We start from the raw sequence: 15,186 nt of genomic DNA, 5'->3' as shown, positions 1-15,186 counted from the left end.
AGAGTAATGAGAAGGAAGGTCTTAAGGAGTTGTGAGCTGGACAAAATGTAAACGAAATATGTGTACCCTTCTAGACAGAACAGAAAAAATGTACAGCAGACAGCCTGATGTGCTTTTCATGAGAAGGGCTACTGAGTTTGCCAGCCTGCCCCCCTTTGCTAAGGTTCCTACTGTTTCAGGCATTATGACCCAACAAACCCTGTTATCATGTGCCAGGGTCAGAAGCAGCGAGGAGAGCCTGGCTCCTTCAGTCTCATCCAACAGCTGACGGGGTGGCAGCCAGCAGCAGGTGCCCAAGAACTTGGCATTGCCCACTTCCATCTCAAGGGGCACATCTCCCTTCTAGGTGGCACATTTTCAGCCAAAGTCTAAAATAACTTCATTATCAAGGTAATAAGTTCTTAAATTTTATTTTTTTGCAGTTTTTTTTAGGATTTGGACTGAGGCTATATCCAAATCACATGAGGGACCTCTATGCCTCCCCCTCTTTTTCTCTAGGCTAGTGATCTCTAGCTCTTGAAAAAAAGAAACTCCCTCTTCTGAGGATGTGGAAAACCTCTTCCTAAAACTTTTTCAGGGATTTCTAGAGATTTTTGAAGGGAGAGTCCAAGAAGAGCTGGGGAAATGAGATGGAGGGGGGTAAGGGGAATGGTAAAGTGTCAAAATGTAGTAGTATCCTGTGAAAGGCTAGCCATCAGAGGATAGTTGTTACTAAAATGTTGAGAGTGAGACAGGAAGAGAGAGGCAGAGGGAGAGAGGGAAAGAGGAAGGGAGGGAGAGAGAGGGAAGGAGGGAGAATGGAGGGAGGGAGGGAGGGAGAATGGAGGGAGGGAGAGAGAGGGAAGGAAGGTCTGAGGGAGAGAAGGGGAGAGAGGTGGAAAGAAGGGGGAGGGAGGGAGGGAGGGAGGGAGCCAGAGGTTAAAGGGGTCTAAATTTTGAAGGAAGTGAAGGGAAAGGAATTCAGCTGCCCTCTAATACTTGGCCCAAAATGTTTCTCTTGTTAAATTTTAAAGATAAATCAAATTCAACCCCAGATACCAAAACAATTTTACTGAGCTCTTAACTGTATCTTCCCAAATGTGTCTTACATAGGGAAAATCAGTCAGTGGCTTCTGCCATTTCCTTTTTACTTTTAGTTCCAGGCTGGGGTGGGAGGTGGCAGGGGAGTTGAAGGAAGTTGGCAGAGATTATTCTCTCTTTCAAATAAACTTTGTCGTATGGGATCAGGGTCTGGTCTTCCCGCAGACATTTGTCCCTTAGGTATACTTATGGCTATTAGACTGAGTGTTCCCAGTATTCAGAAACTTTTTCTATATGTTGTTTTAATAAAAAGAATTATTCACTTTACTGGTATTGACCTTAGTCTTTTCTAGTGGCCCTATGTGGTAAGTAATTTCACTTTCTTTAATGTCATGAGAAAGACTCGGGTTAGACTAGGTTTAGCTAAAATCCAGTTAAAGGGGATTGAGCTTGACTATTTGAAGGTACCCAAGAGTGGATAAAGAAAAGAGGATACAGGTGAGATTTAGTTAATGAGGTTGGGGAGAAGTAAATCACTAAATTTAACCCCACAGTCTCTAGACCTCCTTTTAAGTTTACTTCCCATCCTGTCATTTTTCCTGACTGGCATTTTCCCAAGTCAATATGATACTCCCATGATTCCAAATACCTGCTGTGGGGAATCTAAATTAAAGAAGACTATGGATTGAGCTAAAAGATAATGATCTTGATCATCAGGTTCAAACATTTCAGAGTGTTCTTCCCCCATGGCTTACCCCACCAGTTCCTAGCCTAAACCTATATGAAACAGAGATGGGTTTCAGAACCCCCTTCAGGGATTCTTATTCAAACTGATTCAGTTTCTAAAAGTCATATATAAGACTTTCAGATTTATTTTCTTTCTCTTTCCAGATGTCTGATAATAATATTGAGTGGTTACATAGCCACAGGGGCATGTGCAAGGTAGATCTCTACAGCCCAACAGGACAGCAAGATCAGGACCAGAATGTGGTAATATACAAAATGACTCCTACCAAGAAAGGCTTGGCATTTGGGTATAGATATCCTGGGGCCCAGGATAGACTAATGGATAGTGGTACTGTGACTTCTCCAAGGAATCAAGCTCAGTAAGGTCTGAGGGGGACAAATGGGCTCATACATCACACAGGGACAATTCAAGGGAGGGGCAAGATAAGGAGTGATGTGATGTGAAGGAGCTGAGGAGGGGAGGCTGGTGGGGGAGCCTGAGGGGAGCCAGGGGTGGTGGTTGCCTAGTTACCAGCCTCTATTATCTCATACCTCTGAAGTCATAATAATGTCACCTAGCTACCAGTAAGTTACCCTAAAGCTGGACTCCTTCAGGAGGGCAAAATATGTATTTTTCCTAATGAATAACAATAAAAAGCACCCATTAAACACAGAAATGTTTATCCATGTACCACTTAAAATCTTCTATGTCATCAACAGTAAAAACACCACATTTTGGCAACATTAGTGTAGTAGAAAGTGCTCCAAACTGGGAGCCAGGGGAATCAAGTTCTAATACAAGTTCCACTTTTGAAGACGTCTGTGTCAGTAGGGCAAGCCATCTCTCTTCTCAGTTTTCTCAAGAAATGTGGATGTTGTATTTGGGGCCTCTTTCTCTCACAGGTAGGTATTCTCATTTAGGAAATATAGTAACATTAAGATTCTGTCTACCTAGAAGTTGAGACACAGATGTAGAGAACAAATGTATGGACACCAAGGGGGGAAAGCCACTGGGGGGTGGGGATGGTGGCATGCTGAATTGGGCGATAGGGATTGACATGTATACACTGATGTGTATAAAATTGATGACTAATAAGAATCTGCTGTATAAAAAAATAAATAAAATTCAAAAATTTACAAAACATTCTGTCTGCCTAATAAAAATCATTTGTCTATTGTTTATTGAGTACTTAACTATGTCTAGGTGCTCTACTAAAAGCTTTACACACACTATCTCAATCAATCCTCACAAGAACCCGATAAGGTAGGTCCTACTATCATCTCCCAGAGAAATTAAAGCCTTTTCTCTAGAATTTTTCTAAATTCACCATCCTAATTTGATGCAGATATGCTTTGTTGATGTGTCCACCCTGAACATGGAAGATAAAGATTCTAAGGTGGGTACTCTCTGCTTCCCTCAGAGTTGGAATGGGTGGGAGGATGCTGAGAAGGGTTATCAGTTTCAGCATGAGGAAAGGGAAAGGTTGTGGCAGAGGGTGGAAAGGTGACAGGGACTCAGGTGGGAAGCCATCATTCTCATGAGCCCATGATCTGTGGTTTGGAATTTACTGTCATTCTTGATAACAAATCTCATTTTATAAGCCACTTAAGTTGCTGGTAGGGCTAAAAGAATGAAAGCATGGAAGATAGCATGTCAGAAAAGTGGTGTGTGTGGGGGGAAACCCTGTCCAAAAGGTTGATGTTTAATGGAATATGGTTCCTGAGACTGGTGGCTTTGTGAATACCTTCAGTGGAGTGGGAGGGAGTAGTAATTTGTAGAGGGAGCTTTATCTCATTCTTCAAAGACTAGCTAGCCTTACAAGCCTACGTTTCCTTCAGAAAGAAAGGGGATAATAGGAGACATGACATTCATGCTTTGAAGTAGTAGCCTAGCGGTCAGCTTGGAGAAGTCTCAAAAAGCAACTTTTCACAAGAATCTTGCCCTTTAATTCCATAGGATGCTGCTGTTTCCAATTCAGAAGGTGACTTAAACCTGGAGAACCTGGAAGAAGAAGAAATTATTGTGATCAAGGATACTGAGAAGCCAGACTCCTCTAAGGTATAGACTTAGACTCTGAGTCTACCCTTTCTCATTCCCAGAGCCCAATGCTGAATCTGAGGACTCTGGTTCAGAGACAGTAAGAGAACTATTGTCAAACAGGCCCAAAATTTAAATATTATGATATTCTAGAGAACACAGGTGTAAGCTCACAGTCACAGTAAGTTCAATGCTCAGGTAGCTTACAATGACACTATCACAGAGGCTCAGAATGCCCTCTCCTAATTTCAGGTACCTACAGCAAAAAATCTTGCTATGCTTATCTTAACAAAGATATGGGCTTATAAGCAAGATCCTTTGCAATGTTCTTTGCTGGCTTGTAATGGACTTGTGTGCCCCACATTGCCCAGTGTCCAACAATGAAGAAAGAGGATATGAAGAAGAGCGAATCCACAACAACCAAAAACTGTAGTTGCCCTACCCTGTTGTCTAAGAGATTACCCAGGCTGTTGGGTAGCATAAAGTTCAACGCAATTACACTTGCACACCACTGTCAGATATGGAATCCTTTTGTTTTTGTGTAAATATCCCAAATTACACCTGGCAGGCTGGTGTACATGCACATGACAAGTCACTCTCACAGTCCTAGAAGCCTGGAGTTGCTGATATTGGAACAGGATATTTGGCTTCAGTGCAAAGGAGTCAAATATTTCTTGTTCTGTGTTCCTAGGCTCATATTATAAACAGAAACATCATTTCTGACCCCAGATTCCTTTGGAGTGATGAGAGTAGCCCCTGAGGAAGGGAAAACCAGTTAAAAAATATTCTCCAAAGAGTCTTGGGTTCAGTTGGGGGTGGCCAACTCCATTTTGGGGTCTTAACAAAAGGATATACCTGGTGTTTGGGGTTTTTTTGTTATTCTATTTTTTTGAATTTTATTTTATTTATTTTTTTATACAGCAGGTACCTATTAGTCATCCATTTTATACACATCAGTGTATACAGGTCAATCCCAATCTCCCAATTCATCACACCACCACCCCCATCCCCTGCCACTTTCTCCTGTTGGCGTCCATATGTTTGTTCTCTACATCTGTGTCTCACTTTCTGCCCTGCAAACCGGTTCATCTGTACCATTTTTCTAGGTTCCACATATATGCTTTAATACACGATATTTGTTTTTCTCTTTCTGACTTACTTCACTCTGTATTACAGTCTCTAGATCCATCCACGTCTCTACAAATGACCCAATTTTTTCCTTTTTATGGCTGAGTAATATTCCATTGTATATATGTACCACATCTTCTTTATCCATTCGTCTGTCGATGGGCATTTAGGTTGCTTCCATGACCTGGCTATTGTAAATAGTGCTGCAATGAACTTTGGGGTGCATGTGTCTTTTTGAATTATGGTTTTCTCTCAGTATATGCCCAGTAGTGGGATTGCTGGGTCATATGATAATTCTATTTTTAGTTTTTTAAGGAACCTCCATACTGTTCTCCATAGTGGCTGTATCAGTTTATATTCCCACCAACAGTGCAAGAGGGTTCCCTTTTCTCCACACCCTCTCCAGCATTTGTCCTTTGTAGATTTTCTGATGATGCCCATTCTAACTGGTCTGAGGTGATACGTCATTGTAGTTTTGATTTGCATTTCTCTAATAATTAGTGATATTGAGCAACTTTTCATGTGCTTCTTGTCCATCTGTATGTCTTCTTTGGAGAAATATCTATTTAGGTCTTCTGCCCATTTTTTGATTGGGCTGTTTGTTTTTTAAACACTGAGCTGCATGAGCTGTTTGTATACTTTGGAGATTAATCCTTTGTTGATTCGTTTGCAAATATTTTCTCCCATTCTGAGGGTTGTCTTTTCGTCTTGTTTATGGTTTCCTTTGTTGTGCAAAAGCTTTGAAGTTTCATTAGATCTCTTTTGTTAATTTTTGTTTTTATTTCCATTACCCTAGGAGGAGGATCAAAAAAGATCTTGCGGTGATTCATGTCAAAGAGTGTTCTTCGTATGTTTTCCTTTAAGAGTTTTACAGTGTCCAGTCTTACATTTAGGTCTCTAATCCATTTTTAGTTTATTTTTGTGTATGGTGTTAGGGAGTGTTCTAATTTCATTCTTTTACATGTAGCTGTCCAGTTTTCCCAGCACCACTTACTGAAGAAACTGTCTTTTCTCCATTGTATATCCTTGCCTTCTTTGTCATAGATTAGTTGACCATAGGTGCGTGGGTTTATCTCTGGGCTTTCTATCTTGTTCCATTGATCTATATTTCTGTTTTTGTGCCAGTACCATGTTGCCTTGATTACTGTAGCTTGGTAGTATAGTCTGAAGCCAGGGAGTCTGATTCCTGCAGCTCTGCCTTTTTCCCTCAAGACTGCTTTGGCTATTCGGGGTCTTTTGTGTCTCCATACAAATTTTAAGATTTTTTGTTCTAGTTCCGTAAAAAAAATGCCATTGGTAATTTGACAGGGATTGCACTGAATCTGTAGATTGCTTTGCATTGTATAGTCATGTTCACAATATTGACTCTTCCAATCCAGGAACATGGTATATCTCTCCATCTGTTGGTATCATCTTTAATTATTTCATCAGTGTCTTATAGTTTTCTGCATACAGGTCTGTTGTCTCCCTAGGTCTGAGGTGGGTTTCTTTCAGACAGCATATATATGGGTTTTGTTTTTGTATCCATTCAGCAAACCTGTGTTTTTTGGTTGGAGCATTTAATCCATTCACGTTTAAGGTAATTATCGATATGTATGTTCCTCTGACCATTTTCTTAATTGTTTTGGGTTTGTTTTTGTAAGTCCTTTACTTCTCTTGTGTTTCCCACTTAGAGAAGTTCCTTTAGCGTTTGTTGTAGAGCTGGTTTGGTGGTGCTGAATTCTCTTAGCTTTTGCTTGTCTGTAAAGATTTTGATTTCTCCATCGAATCTGAATGAGATCCTTGCTGGGTAGAGTAATCTTGCTTGTATGTTCTTTCCTTTCATCACTTTAAGTATATGATGCCACTCCCTTCTGGCTTGTGGAGTTTCTGCTGAGAAATCAGCTGTTAACCTTATGGGAGTTCCCTTGTATGTTGTCATTTTCCCTCGCTGCTTTCAACAATTTTTCTTTGTCTTTAATCTTTGCTAATTTGATTACTATGTGTCTCGGTATGTTTCTCCTTGGGTTTATCCTGTATGGGACTCTCTGCGCTTCCTGGACTTGGGTGGCTATTTCCTTTCCCAAAATATTTTCTCGGGTCCTTTCTCTCTCTCTCCTTCTTCTGGGACCCCTATAATGTGAATGTTGTTGCATTTAATGTTGTCCCAGAGGTCTCTCAGGCTGTCTTCATTTCTTTTCATTCTTTTTTCTTTATTCTGTTCCTCAGCAGTGAATTCCACCATTCTGTCTTCCAGGTCACTTATCCGTTCTTTTGCTTCAGTTATTCTGCTATTGATTCATTCTAGTGTATTTTTCATTTCACTTATTGTATTGTTCACCTCTGTTTGTTTGTTCTTTAATTCTTCTAGGTTTGTTAGACCTTTGTTGCATCTTCTCGATCTTTGCCTCCATTCTTTTTCCAGGGTCCTGGATCATCTTCACTATCATTATTCTGAATTCTTTTTCTGGAAGGTTGCCTATCTGCACTTCATTTAGTTGTTTTTCTGGGGTTTTATCTGTTCCTTCATCTGGTACATAGCCCTCTGCCTTTTCATCTTGTCTCTCTTTCTATGAATGTGGTTTTTGTTCCACAGGCTGCAGGATTGTAGTTCTTCTTGCTTCTGCTGTCTGCCCTCTGGTGGATGAGGCTTTCTAAGAGGCTTGTGCAAGTTTCCTTTTGGGAGGGACTGGTAGAGCTGACTGTTGCTCTGGTGGGCAGAGCTCAGTAATACTCTAATCTGCTTGAATGCTGATGGGTGGGGCTGAGTTCCCTCCCTGTTGGTTGTTTGGCCTGAGGTGACCCAACACTGGAGCCTACCTGGGCTCTTTGATGGGGCTAATGGTGGACTCTGGGAGGTCTCACGCCAAGGAGTACTTCCCAGAACTTTTGCTGCCAGTGTCCTTGTCCTCACAGTGCGACAGAGCCACCCCCTGCCTCTGCAGGAGACCCTCCAACACTAGCAGGTAGGTCTGGTTCAGTCTCCCATGGGGTCACTGCTCCTTCCCCTGGTTCCCCATGTGCACACTACTCTGTGTGTGCCCTCCAAGAGTGGAGTGTCTGTTTCCCCCAGTCCTGTCAAAGTCCTGCAATGAAATCCCACTAGCCTTCAAAGTCTGATTCTCTAGGAATTCCTCCTCCCATTGTGGACCCGCAGGTTCGGAAGGTTGACATGGGGCTCAGAACCTTCACTCCAGTGGGTGGACTTCTGTGGTATGTCTTCTCAAGTTTGTGAGTCGCCCACCCAGCATTTATGGGATTTGATTTTATTGTGATTGTGCCCCTCCTACCATCTCATTGTGGCTTCTCCTTTGTCTTTGGATGTGGGGTATCTTTTTTGGTGAGTTCCAGTGTCTTCCTGTCGATGATTGTTCAGCAGTTAGTTGTGATTCTGTTGTTCTCGCAAGAGAGATTGAGAGCATGTCCTTCTACTCTGCCATCCTGAACCAATCTCTGGTGTTTGTTTTTAAAAGAGGAGCCCATATTTACTACACACAATGCAGGTCTACTTGATTGTAACTGAAGCCCATTTTCAAAAAGTGGACCTTATTATGACCTCACGTTTCCAGGAATTCATGGTGATGAAGCAATGAATGGAGCAAAGAGGGCAATGGTACTTAGTGTTGAGTAGATGTGTACACAATATGTATACACATATCCAAACGGGCATACACAGTCACAAGTATAGATATACACATATACGTTTACACAAAGTGACATACACATAGATATATACATGTATATACATTAACAAAAAATAATTTATAAAATAATTCATAATAATTTGTAGCCAGGCCACACACATGCCTGGCTACATGTGACACTGACAAACACACACAAGCATTGAAATAACAAACTTATGTATAGTGATCTAGTCATAACAATGACTTACACACACATGCAAAGATATACAGTTATACAGAGTCAGACACACTAATGTGCCCACATGTGATACACATAAACATTTATATATACATCCAAGCACACTATGCATAAACACACACTCACATTGATACACACTAGCCTTGATCAAAACAGACCATGCAGACTCAGGTACAGGCATACTCACTTATAAATATACCTCATGTTGATACACACGCATACAAACTTTAACAAAGTGACACATTAACTAACGCACATGCTTGTGTACACTGATACACATATTGACACAAATGCAGTGATATCCCCACTCATGTACTCACAGACACACTCAAATGCCAGTGTGTATGCAACACTGACATACATCAATTATTGACATAGTATATAAATATAACATAAACTGATACCTAATATATCGATATACACAGTCATTATACAATCACCTATTTATACATATTCATTTTTAACATACATATTTATTAATATATTATACATTAATTATATATTAATATATTGATGAGTATGTATGCTAATACCTGAATGTATGCTTCAACATATATAAATACATTTATAGCTGCATGATACATGCTATTGGATTTATATCATAAACACATATGCAGCTCTCTCAACTCGACACTTGCCTGTTTTCATATTCAGAGACACACTGATATACACACTCATATTTTTACATTCACACACATGTACAAAATATACATACTAACATGCACATGCTGGCCTCTACAGTTGACATATACAATGGGTATGATGTCAGCACATTATGACACATGCTTACACACGGTGACATCACACATTGTGCATTGACATACACATATGCACACACATACACACAGGCACATTTTCACACACTAACAGTACAGACTGACACATGTTCACACTCATGAATTGATATATTGATGTGCATATACACACACGACAGAGACACTGACATATATTGAAATAAGCACACATACTCAGATGAAATTGACAAACATATTGATAACACTTGTGTATAGTTAAGTGTACAAATGTATCTACTCTGAGCTTTTGTTGCTACTACTTGTGCTTGAACGTGTATTAATGGATATAATTGTGTGTTATGTGCCCATGCATATACTAAAGGCCAAATCCCTAATCTGTGCAACTTAGAAGATATATCTTCTAAATACAATAGGGGAAAGAAGTAGCCTACCCAAAGCCTTATTGATAGGTCTTCTTTTTTTAGATGGAGAGATCAATGTGCCTTTTCAAACAAGCTCCTTCTAATCCTATAAGTGTCCTCAATTGTCTACTCAGTGATCTTCAGAAGTACACCTTGTGTTTCCCACATGCACTTAGCTCCTCATACTCTAGCTGTAGACATAAAGTAGGAGACACAGAGGGCAAATATCACAAACTGCCCACTGGGAACTACTACAGAGTCTATGCCAATCAACTGAAAATGGATTACATGGCCAAAGGACCTCAAGGCCAACATCTGGAAATGACAACGGCCAAAAACACCAATAACCAGAGTCCTTCCACCCCACCAGCCAAATCTCCTAGCAATCAGAGGGCAGTTATCTCCCCTGATGGAGAATGTTCTATGGACAACCCTTCCTTCTATGTCAACCGACTATCTCCTCTGGTGATCCAGATGGCCCATAAGAAAATCAAGGAGAAGTTGGAAGGTGGAAGCAAATGTCTTCATCATTCAATCTATCCACCCAGTGGGGACAAAGGGAAAAACAGCTCTCGTAGTGCTGTGAGCAAAATCACTTCAGAAATAGCCCATGATGCTGTGGAAGTGACCTCTGCAGAGAGGCAGGGCACTGGGGAGGAGTGTAGGGAAGGTGGCCAAAAAACGTTTCTGTATAGTGTATTATCCAACAAGAGCAAAGGTGGAGACCAACAGATGTGCCAAAGAGACAACAAAGAATTTGCAGATTCGATCAGCAAAATGTCCATGGTTTATGCAAATCAAGTGGCATCTGACACGATGGTCTCTGTCATGCAGAACTTGAAAATTCATAGCTCTGGGAAGACAATTCCAGCTTGTGTGGTCCTGAGGAGGGTGCTGTTAAAACACACCAAGGAAATTGTGTCCGATTTGATTGACTCCTGCGAGAAGAAGCTACATAATATCACCAGGGTCCTGATGGCCAACTCAGACTTTGTCTCAACTGTCAAGAGGAATCTGTTCAACCATGGGAAACAAAACACTGCTGATATCATGGAGGCCATGCTGAAGCATCTTGTCTGTGCTCTTCTTGGGGGAAAAAACGAAACTAAGTCTCAGAGTTCGTCATATGCATCCTTGAAGCCTGGGTGCCATGATCCCAAATGCAAGAACAAAAGTCTCGAATTCTCAGCTATGAAGGCCAAGATGAAGGGGAAGGGCAAAGGCAAAATGAAACCAGAGGAGTGCAAGTCATTGACCAGTGTGGAGAAAGTCAGTGAACATACCCTCAAGGAGAGCCTGACAATGTGGAACCAAAATCAAGGCAATCAAGGCAAGATGGCTGGCAAAGCATGCGCCAATAAGGAGGAAAAGCGAGAGATCAGCCTTTCCATGGATTCACTGGCAAAGGACTTGATTGTCTCTGCCCTTAGGCTGATCCAATACTATCTGACCCAGCAGGCCAAGGGCAAAGATGCATTTAAAGACTATCCTTGTTCTACCACCGGCTATATGACTCAGAGTGCCCAATACAAAAAGTGCAGAGGTAGCCAAAGTGACAAGGCACTTTCAATGAAACATCTAGAATCTCGTGGAGCACCTGGATCATCCACCTCTCTAAAGGAGAATCAATACCTGGACTCCCAGAGGCTGGATATGTCAAACATCGTTCTGTCACTGATTCAGAAACTACTTAGTGAGAGCTCCTTCAACTGTGGAGATCTATGTGAAGGTGAGAACAAACGTTCTGGGCCCAGGACAGACAAAGGAGCCTCCATGTCCAAGAGGCCTGACAAAGGGGAAGAACAATGCCAGGACAATCAAGAACTTGACTTTATCAGTGGGATGAAGCAAGTGAACCGACAATTTATAGATCAACTGGTAGAATCTGTGATGAAGCTGTGCCTTATCATGGCTAAGTATAGCAACAATGGGGCAGCCCTTGCTGAGTTGGAAGAACAAGCAGCCTTGACCAACAACCCCAACTACCAGGCCGGTGGCCCCAGATGTAGTCACGATGCTGCGATGTCACAGAACTATCAAGACTCTCCTGGACCTGAAGTCATTGTCAATAATCAGTGCTCAACAAGTAGCTTGAGAAAGCAGCTCCAGGCTGTCCTGCAGTGGATTGCAGCCTCACAGTTTAACATACCCATGCTCTACTTAATGGGAGATGATGCTGGACAACTGAAGAAGGTAAGCAATGCAACAAGGAACAAGAAGAAAGAGGGTTGGAATGGGTAGGGGCAGGGAGGCGGTATTGTACTTAGAGCCCAAGAAGCAGTCCATTTTTTTGAGTCTGTTCTTTATCATGTGACTCATGAATTACTCTCACCTCATAAAGACACAAAAGTGATGAACCATTAATTACGTGGGGCTCTGGACACCTCAAGGCCTGTGTACTTCCAAGAGGAGGAGAGTGAGATTAGCTCATTTTATGAGTAATCCTTTCAACAAACTATTTGGTAAAACATCAGGGAGCAATTTTTAAGTCTTATGTTTTGCACACATGCATGTGCGTGCACACACACACACACACACACCCCACAGCTGTGTTTCCTACATTAGATGGATTCCAGAGAAATAAAATACTGAACCAAATTATCCTCCCTATTTCCAATCTCATGTACTTTTTTTAGGGAGGCAGGGGAATGGCAACCCCTAACCTTGACCTAGAAATCAGTACAGATTAACTGAAGGATCCCAGTACCTGATGAGAAGTATTAGTGAACACAATTGATTCCAGAGTTTGTTTTTTGAAGCTCAAAAAGAAAGGACCTTTGGCATTTTAGTCTATGCCATTAGTGGAGGGTCCAGAAAAAAGGAAAGCCATGTCAGCAGCCTCCAGTCCTGTACCTGTGGCAGCCTTTAATCCTAGAATCATAGGCAGGAAGGTGGTGGGGTGTAGTTGACTTTCTCTGTCGGGGCCCTGGCTCCAAAAGCATCATGTGACTCAAGCTATCTGCTCTCTCCACAGCTTCCTGAAGTTTCAGCTAAAGCAGCAGAGAAGGGGTACAGTGTAGGAGATCTTCTTCAAGAGGTCATGAAGTTCACCAAGGAACAACCACTGGATGAAGCCGTGGGAAACGTGGCTAGAAAACAGCTGCTAGACTGGCTGCTCACTAACCTGTGAGCCAACAATTCTTTCTCCTCCTCGCCGTTTACTCCCCACCCCCAGCAGCATTCTATCCCAGCTGGAGCACCCTCTACCATCAGGCCAGTGAACTGCACGCTGCACGACTGTATTTTCCAATACATCTGAGCAGTTGGACTGTGCAAATACAGGGTGTCCAACAAACTGGGCAAGAACGTGAATAAAAAAACTTTTTTTAAATTGTGTCATTGTTTTCTTGGTCAGATATATCCGAGGCAAGGGAGGGGAATGCGTCCAATTTCAAGGACTGGTGATACAGTGTTGGACTTGTGTCCGGATCTCACCCTGGGTTATTTTCTAAGTACCCAAGACACAGGGATATAACCCATGTCCAAGTTCCTAAGTCATCCGGTTTATCCAAATCTCAGTTCACAAGCTATTTAGAGTTTTGCCACCTGTGGTCTCCCTCTTTCTCCCAGAATTGCACAGTTAACTTGATAATCCCCCTTCTAATCCCAAGGATGCAGCTTTCTTGATCACTTTTAAGAGTTTGCAGATGGGCTAGCTTAGATGAAAAACAAACCAAAGAAAGTATATTACCCATGGACACACATACACTCCCAGTGTTCACTGCACATGGCTAAACACTATCCAGAACTACAATGGGATCTGATCCTTCCCAACACAAAATAAAGCTTCCTTATAAGTCATTTCCTTCAACTGATGAGATTTCCTTGCTTTCCAGCAGTCTGAGAGAAAAATTTGCAGAGAACAAAGCTACAGAATGGTAAATTCTTCACAGCCACCTTATGTGAATCCCAATGTCTCTTTTGAGACTAGCACTAAATTCCTAGATTTGTTCTATGCTTCTCAGAAGTCTATCACAATACTATAACTCATTACAAATCAGATCAAGACAGTGGTTTCAGCCCTGTGGTCCTCTGTTAGCTAGTTTGCTGTGGCATACCTTGGCACCTTTGAGGTGCTTGTGGCTTAGTAAAACAAGCACAGGATGTGGCTTCCTTCTCGACTCAAAAGTTAAAGCTTTGGCCTCTTACTAGTTGCATGGCCTTAGAGTCACCTAGGTAGACTCTGAGGCTTTTCCTTTATCTGTAAAATGTAGACAAAAATTACCCCCCCTGTTTAGAGGTTAAACTAGAGGAATAGATGTAATGATGCTTTGCAAAGAGAATCTTGTTACAAATTAGATATGGGATTGAAGTTGTACCTCTCAAAGCCCATCCTAACACAGTTGCAAGTGCCCTTGATATATTTCCAAACTGAAAGCGAGATTCTCTGAGTGTGGGACCCGGAAAGGCACATTTTCGGGGAGGTAAGAAGCATAGAGACAAACTTTAACAACTTCTCCACAATGCCTGGACCAGTCAGATAGAAGTAAAGGTAGGCTCCTTCAAAGCCAGGATTTTAAAACTCCCCAGCCCTGCTAAAGCTAATCAAACCTTTTCTAGTCGCATCCCGACCCCATGAAAAGCTTTGGAGTTAAGCTACCACAGAACCTTCTCTTTGTCCTTGAAGAAAATCCTTAATAAACAAATCCCGGGACCAGGTCTGCATTTCTGATGACTCAGTCCTCCCTGAGCACAGCTGGGTCCCATAGTAGTTTACTTCCTTGATTAACTCGGCTCTTGACTTACTCCTGATTTTTATTATGAGGTGGCCTTGGGGATTCTTTGGAACGTGGAAATAGAGCAAAGGAAGTTATATGTTCTGTTAAATGAGGGCCATTGGGGCAAAATGGTCTCTAAGGGCCCTTCCAGCTCCGACATTTGAGGATTCTAAGAGTTTCTCTTCCATAATTTCTCAGGGAAACTTGTGTGGATGAGGTAAGATGAGGGTGAGGAAACTTGATTTTTGCCAGAGCTAACTGACAGACTCCAGCAGAGAAAGGAATGCTTTGGGCCAGACAGGGCCCTGGCAAGGATCTGGAGGAGCTCAACAGTCCTTGGGGTTTATTCCTGGAGGGTGAGACCCTGACCTTTCACCCCTCGAAATGGGGAAATGATCCCAGGCATCCTATTAGCAATGTGGCCATGCTCACTGCCAGCAGCTAGAAATGGACAAGGGCTTCTGCTGAGCTGAAAGCCCCACATACAGTAGGAAAGGGATGACAGGAGCAGAAGGAGAAGGAAAACAGGATTATCTCCT

At 42.0% G+C, this 15,186-nt stretch overlaps 1 protein-coding gene across 1 annotated transcript; it reads left to right on the top strand.

The window, feature by feature from the left end:
- Positions 1–1,217: 1,217 nt before the first annotated feature.
- On the top strand, positions 1,218–13,059 carry AKAP4 (A-kinase anchoring protein 4; the record flags this gene model as incomplete). Its single annotated transcript, XM_079727252.1, has 6 exons — positions 1,218–1,385; positions 1,912–2,010; positions 3,093–3,143; positions 3,704–3,805; positions 9,993–12,122; positions 12,904–13,059. Exons 2-6 carry the CDS (start codon positions 1,912–1,914, stop codon positions 13,057–13,059), a joined length of 2,538 nt encoding a protein of 845 aa, XP_079583378.1. The 5' UTR covers positions 1,218–1,385.
- Positions 13,060–15,186: the final 2,127 nt, after the last annotated feature.

Source organism: Hyperoodon ampullatus (genome assembly GCF_949752795.1).
Source record: "Hyperoodon ampullatus genome assembly, chromosome: X".
NCBI lineage: Eukaryota > Metazoa > Chordata > Mammalia > Artiodactyla > Ziphiidae > Hyperoodon > Hyperoodon ampullatus.
The sequence above is the reverse complement of the archived record's forward strand: the minus strand, read 5'-3'. Positions and strand labels throughout refer to the sequence as shown.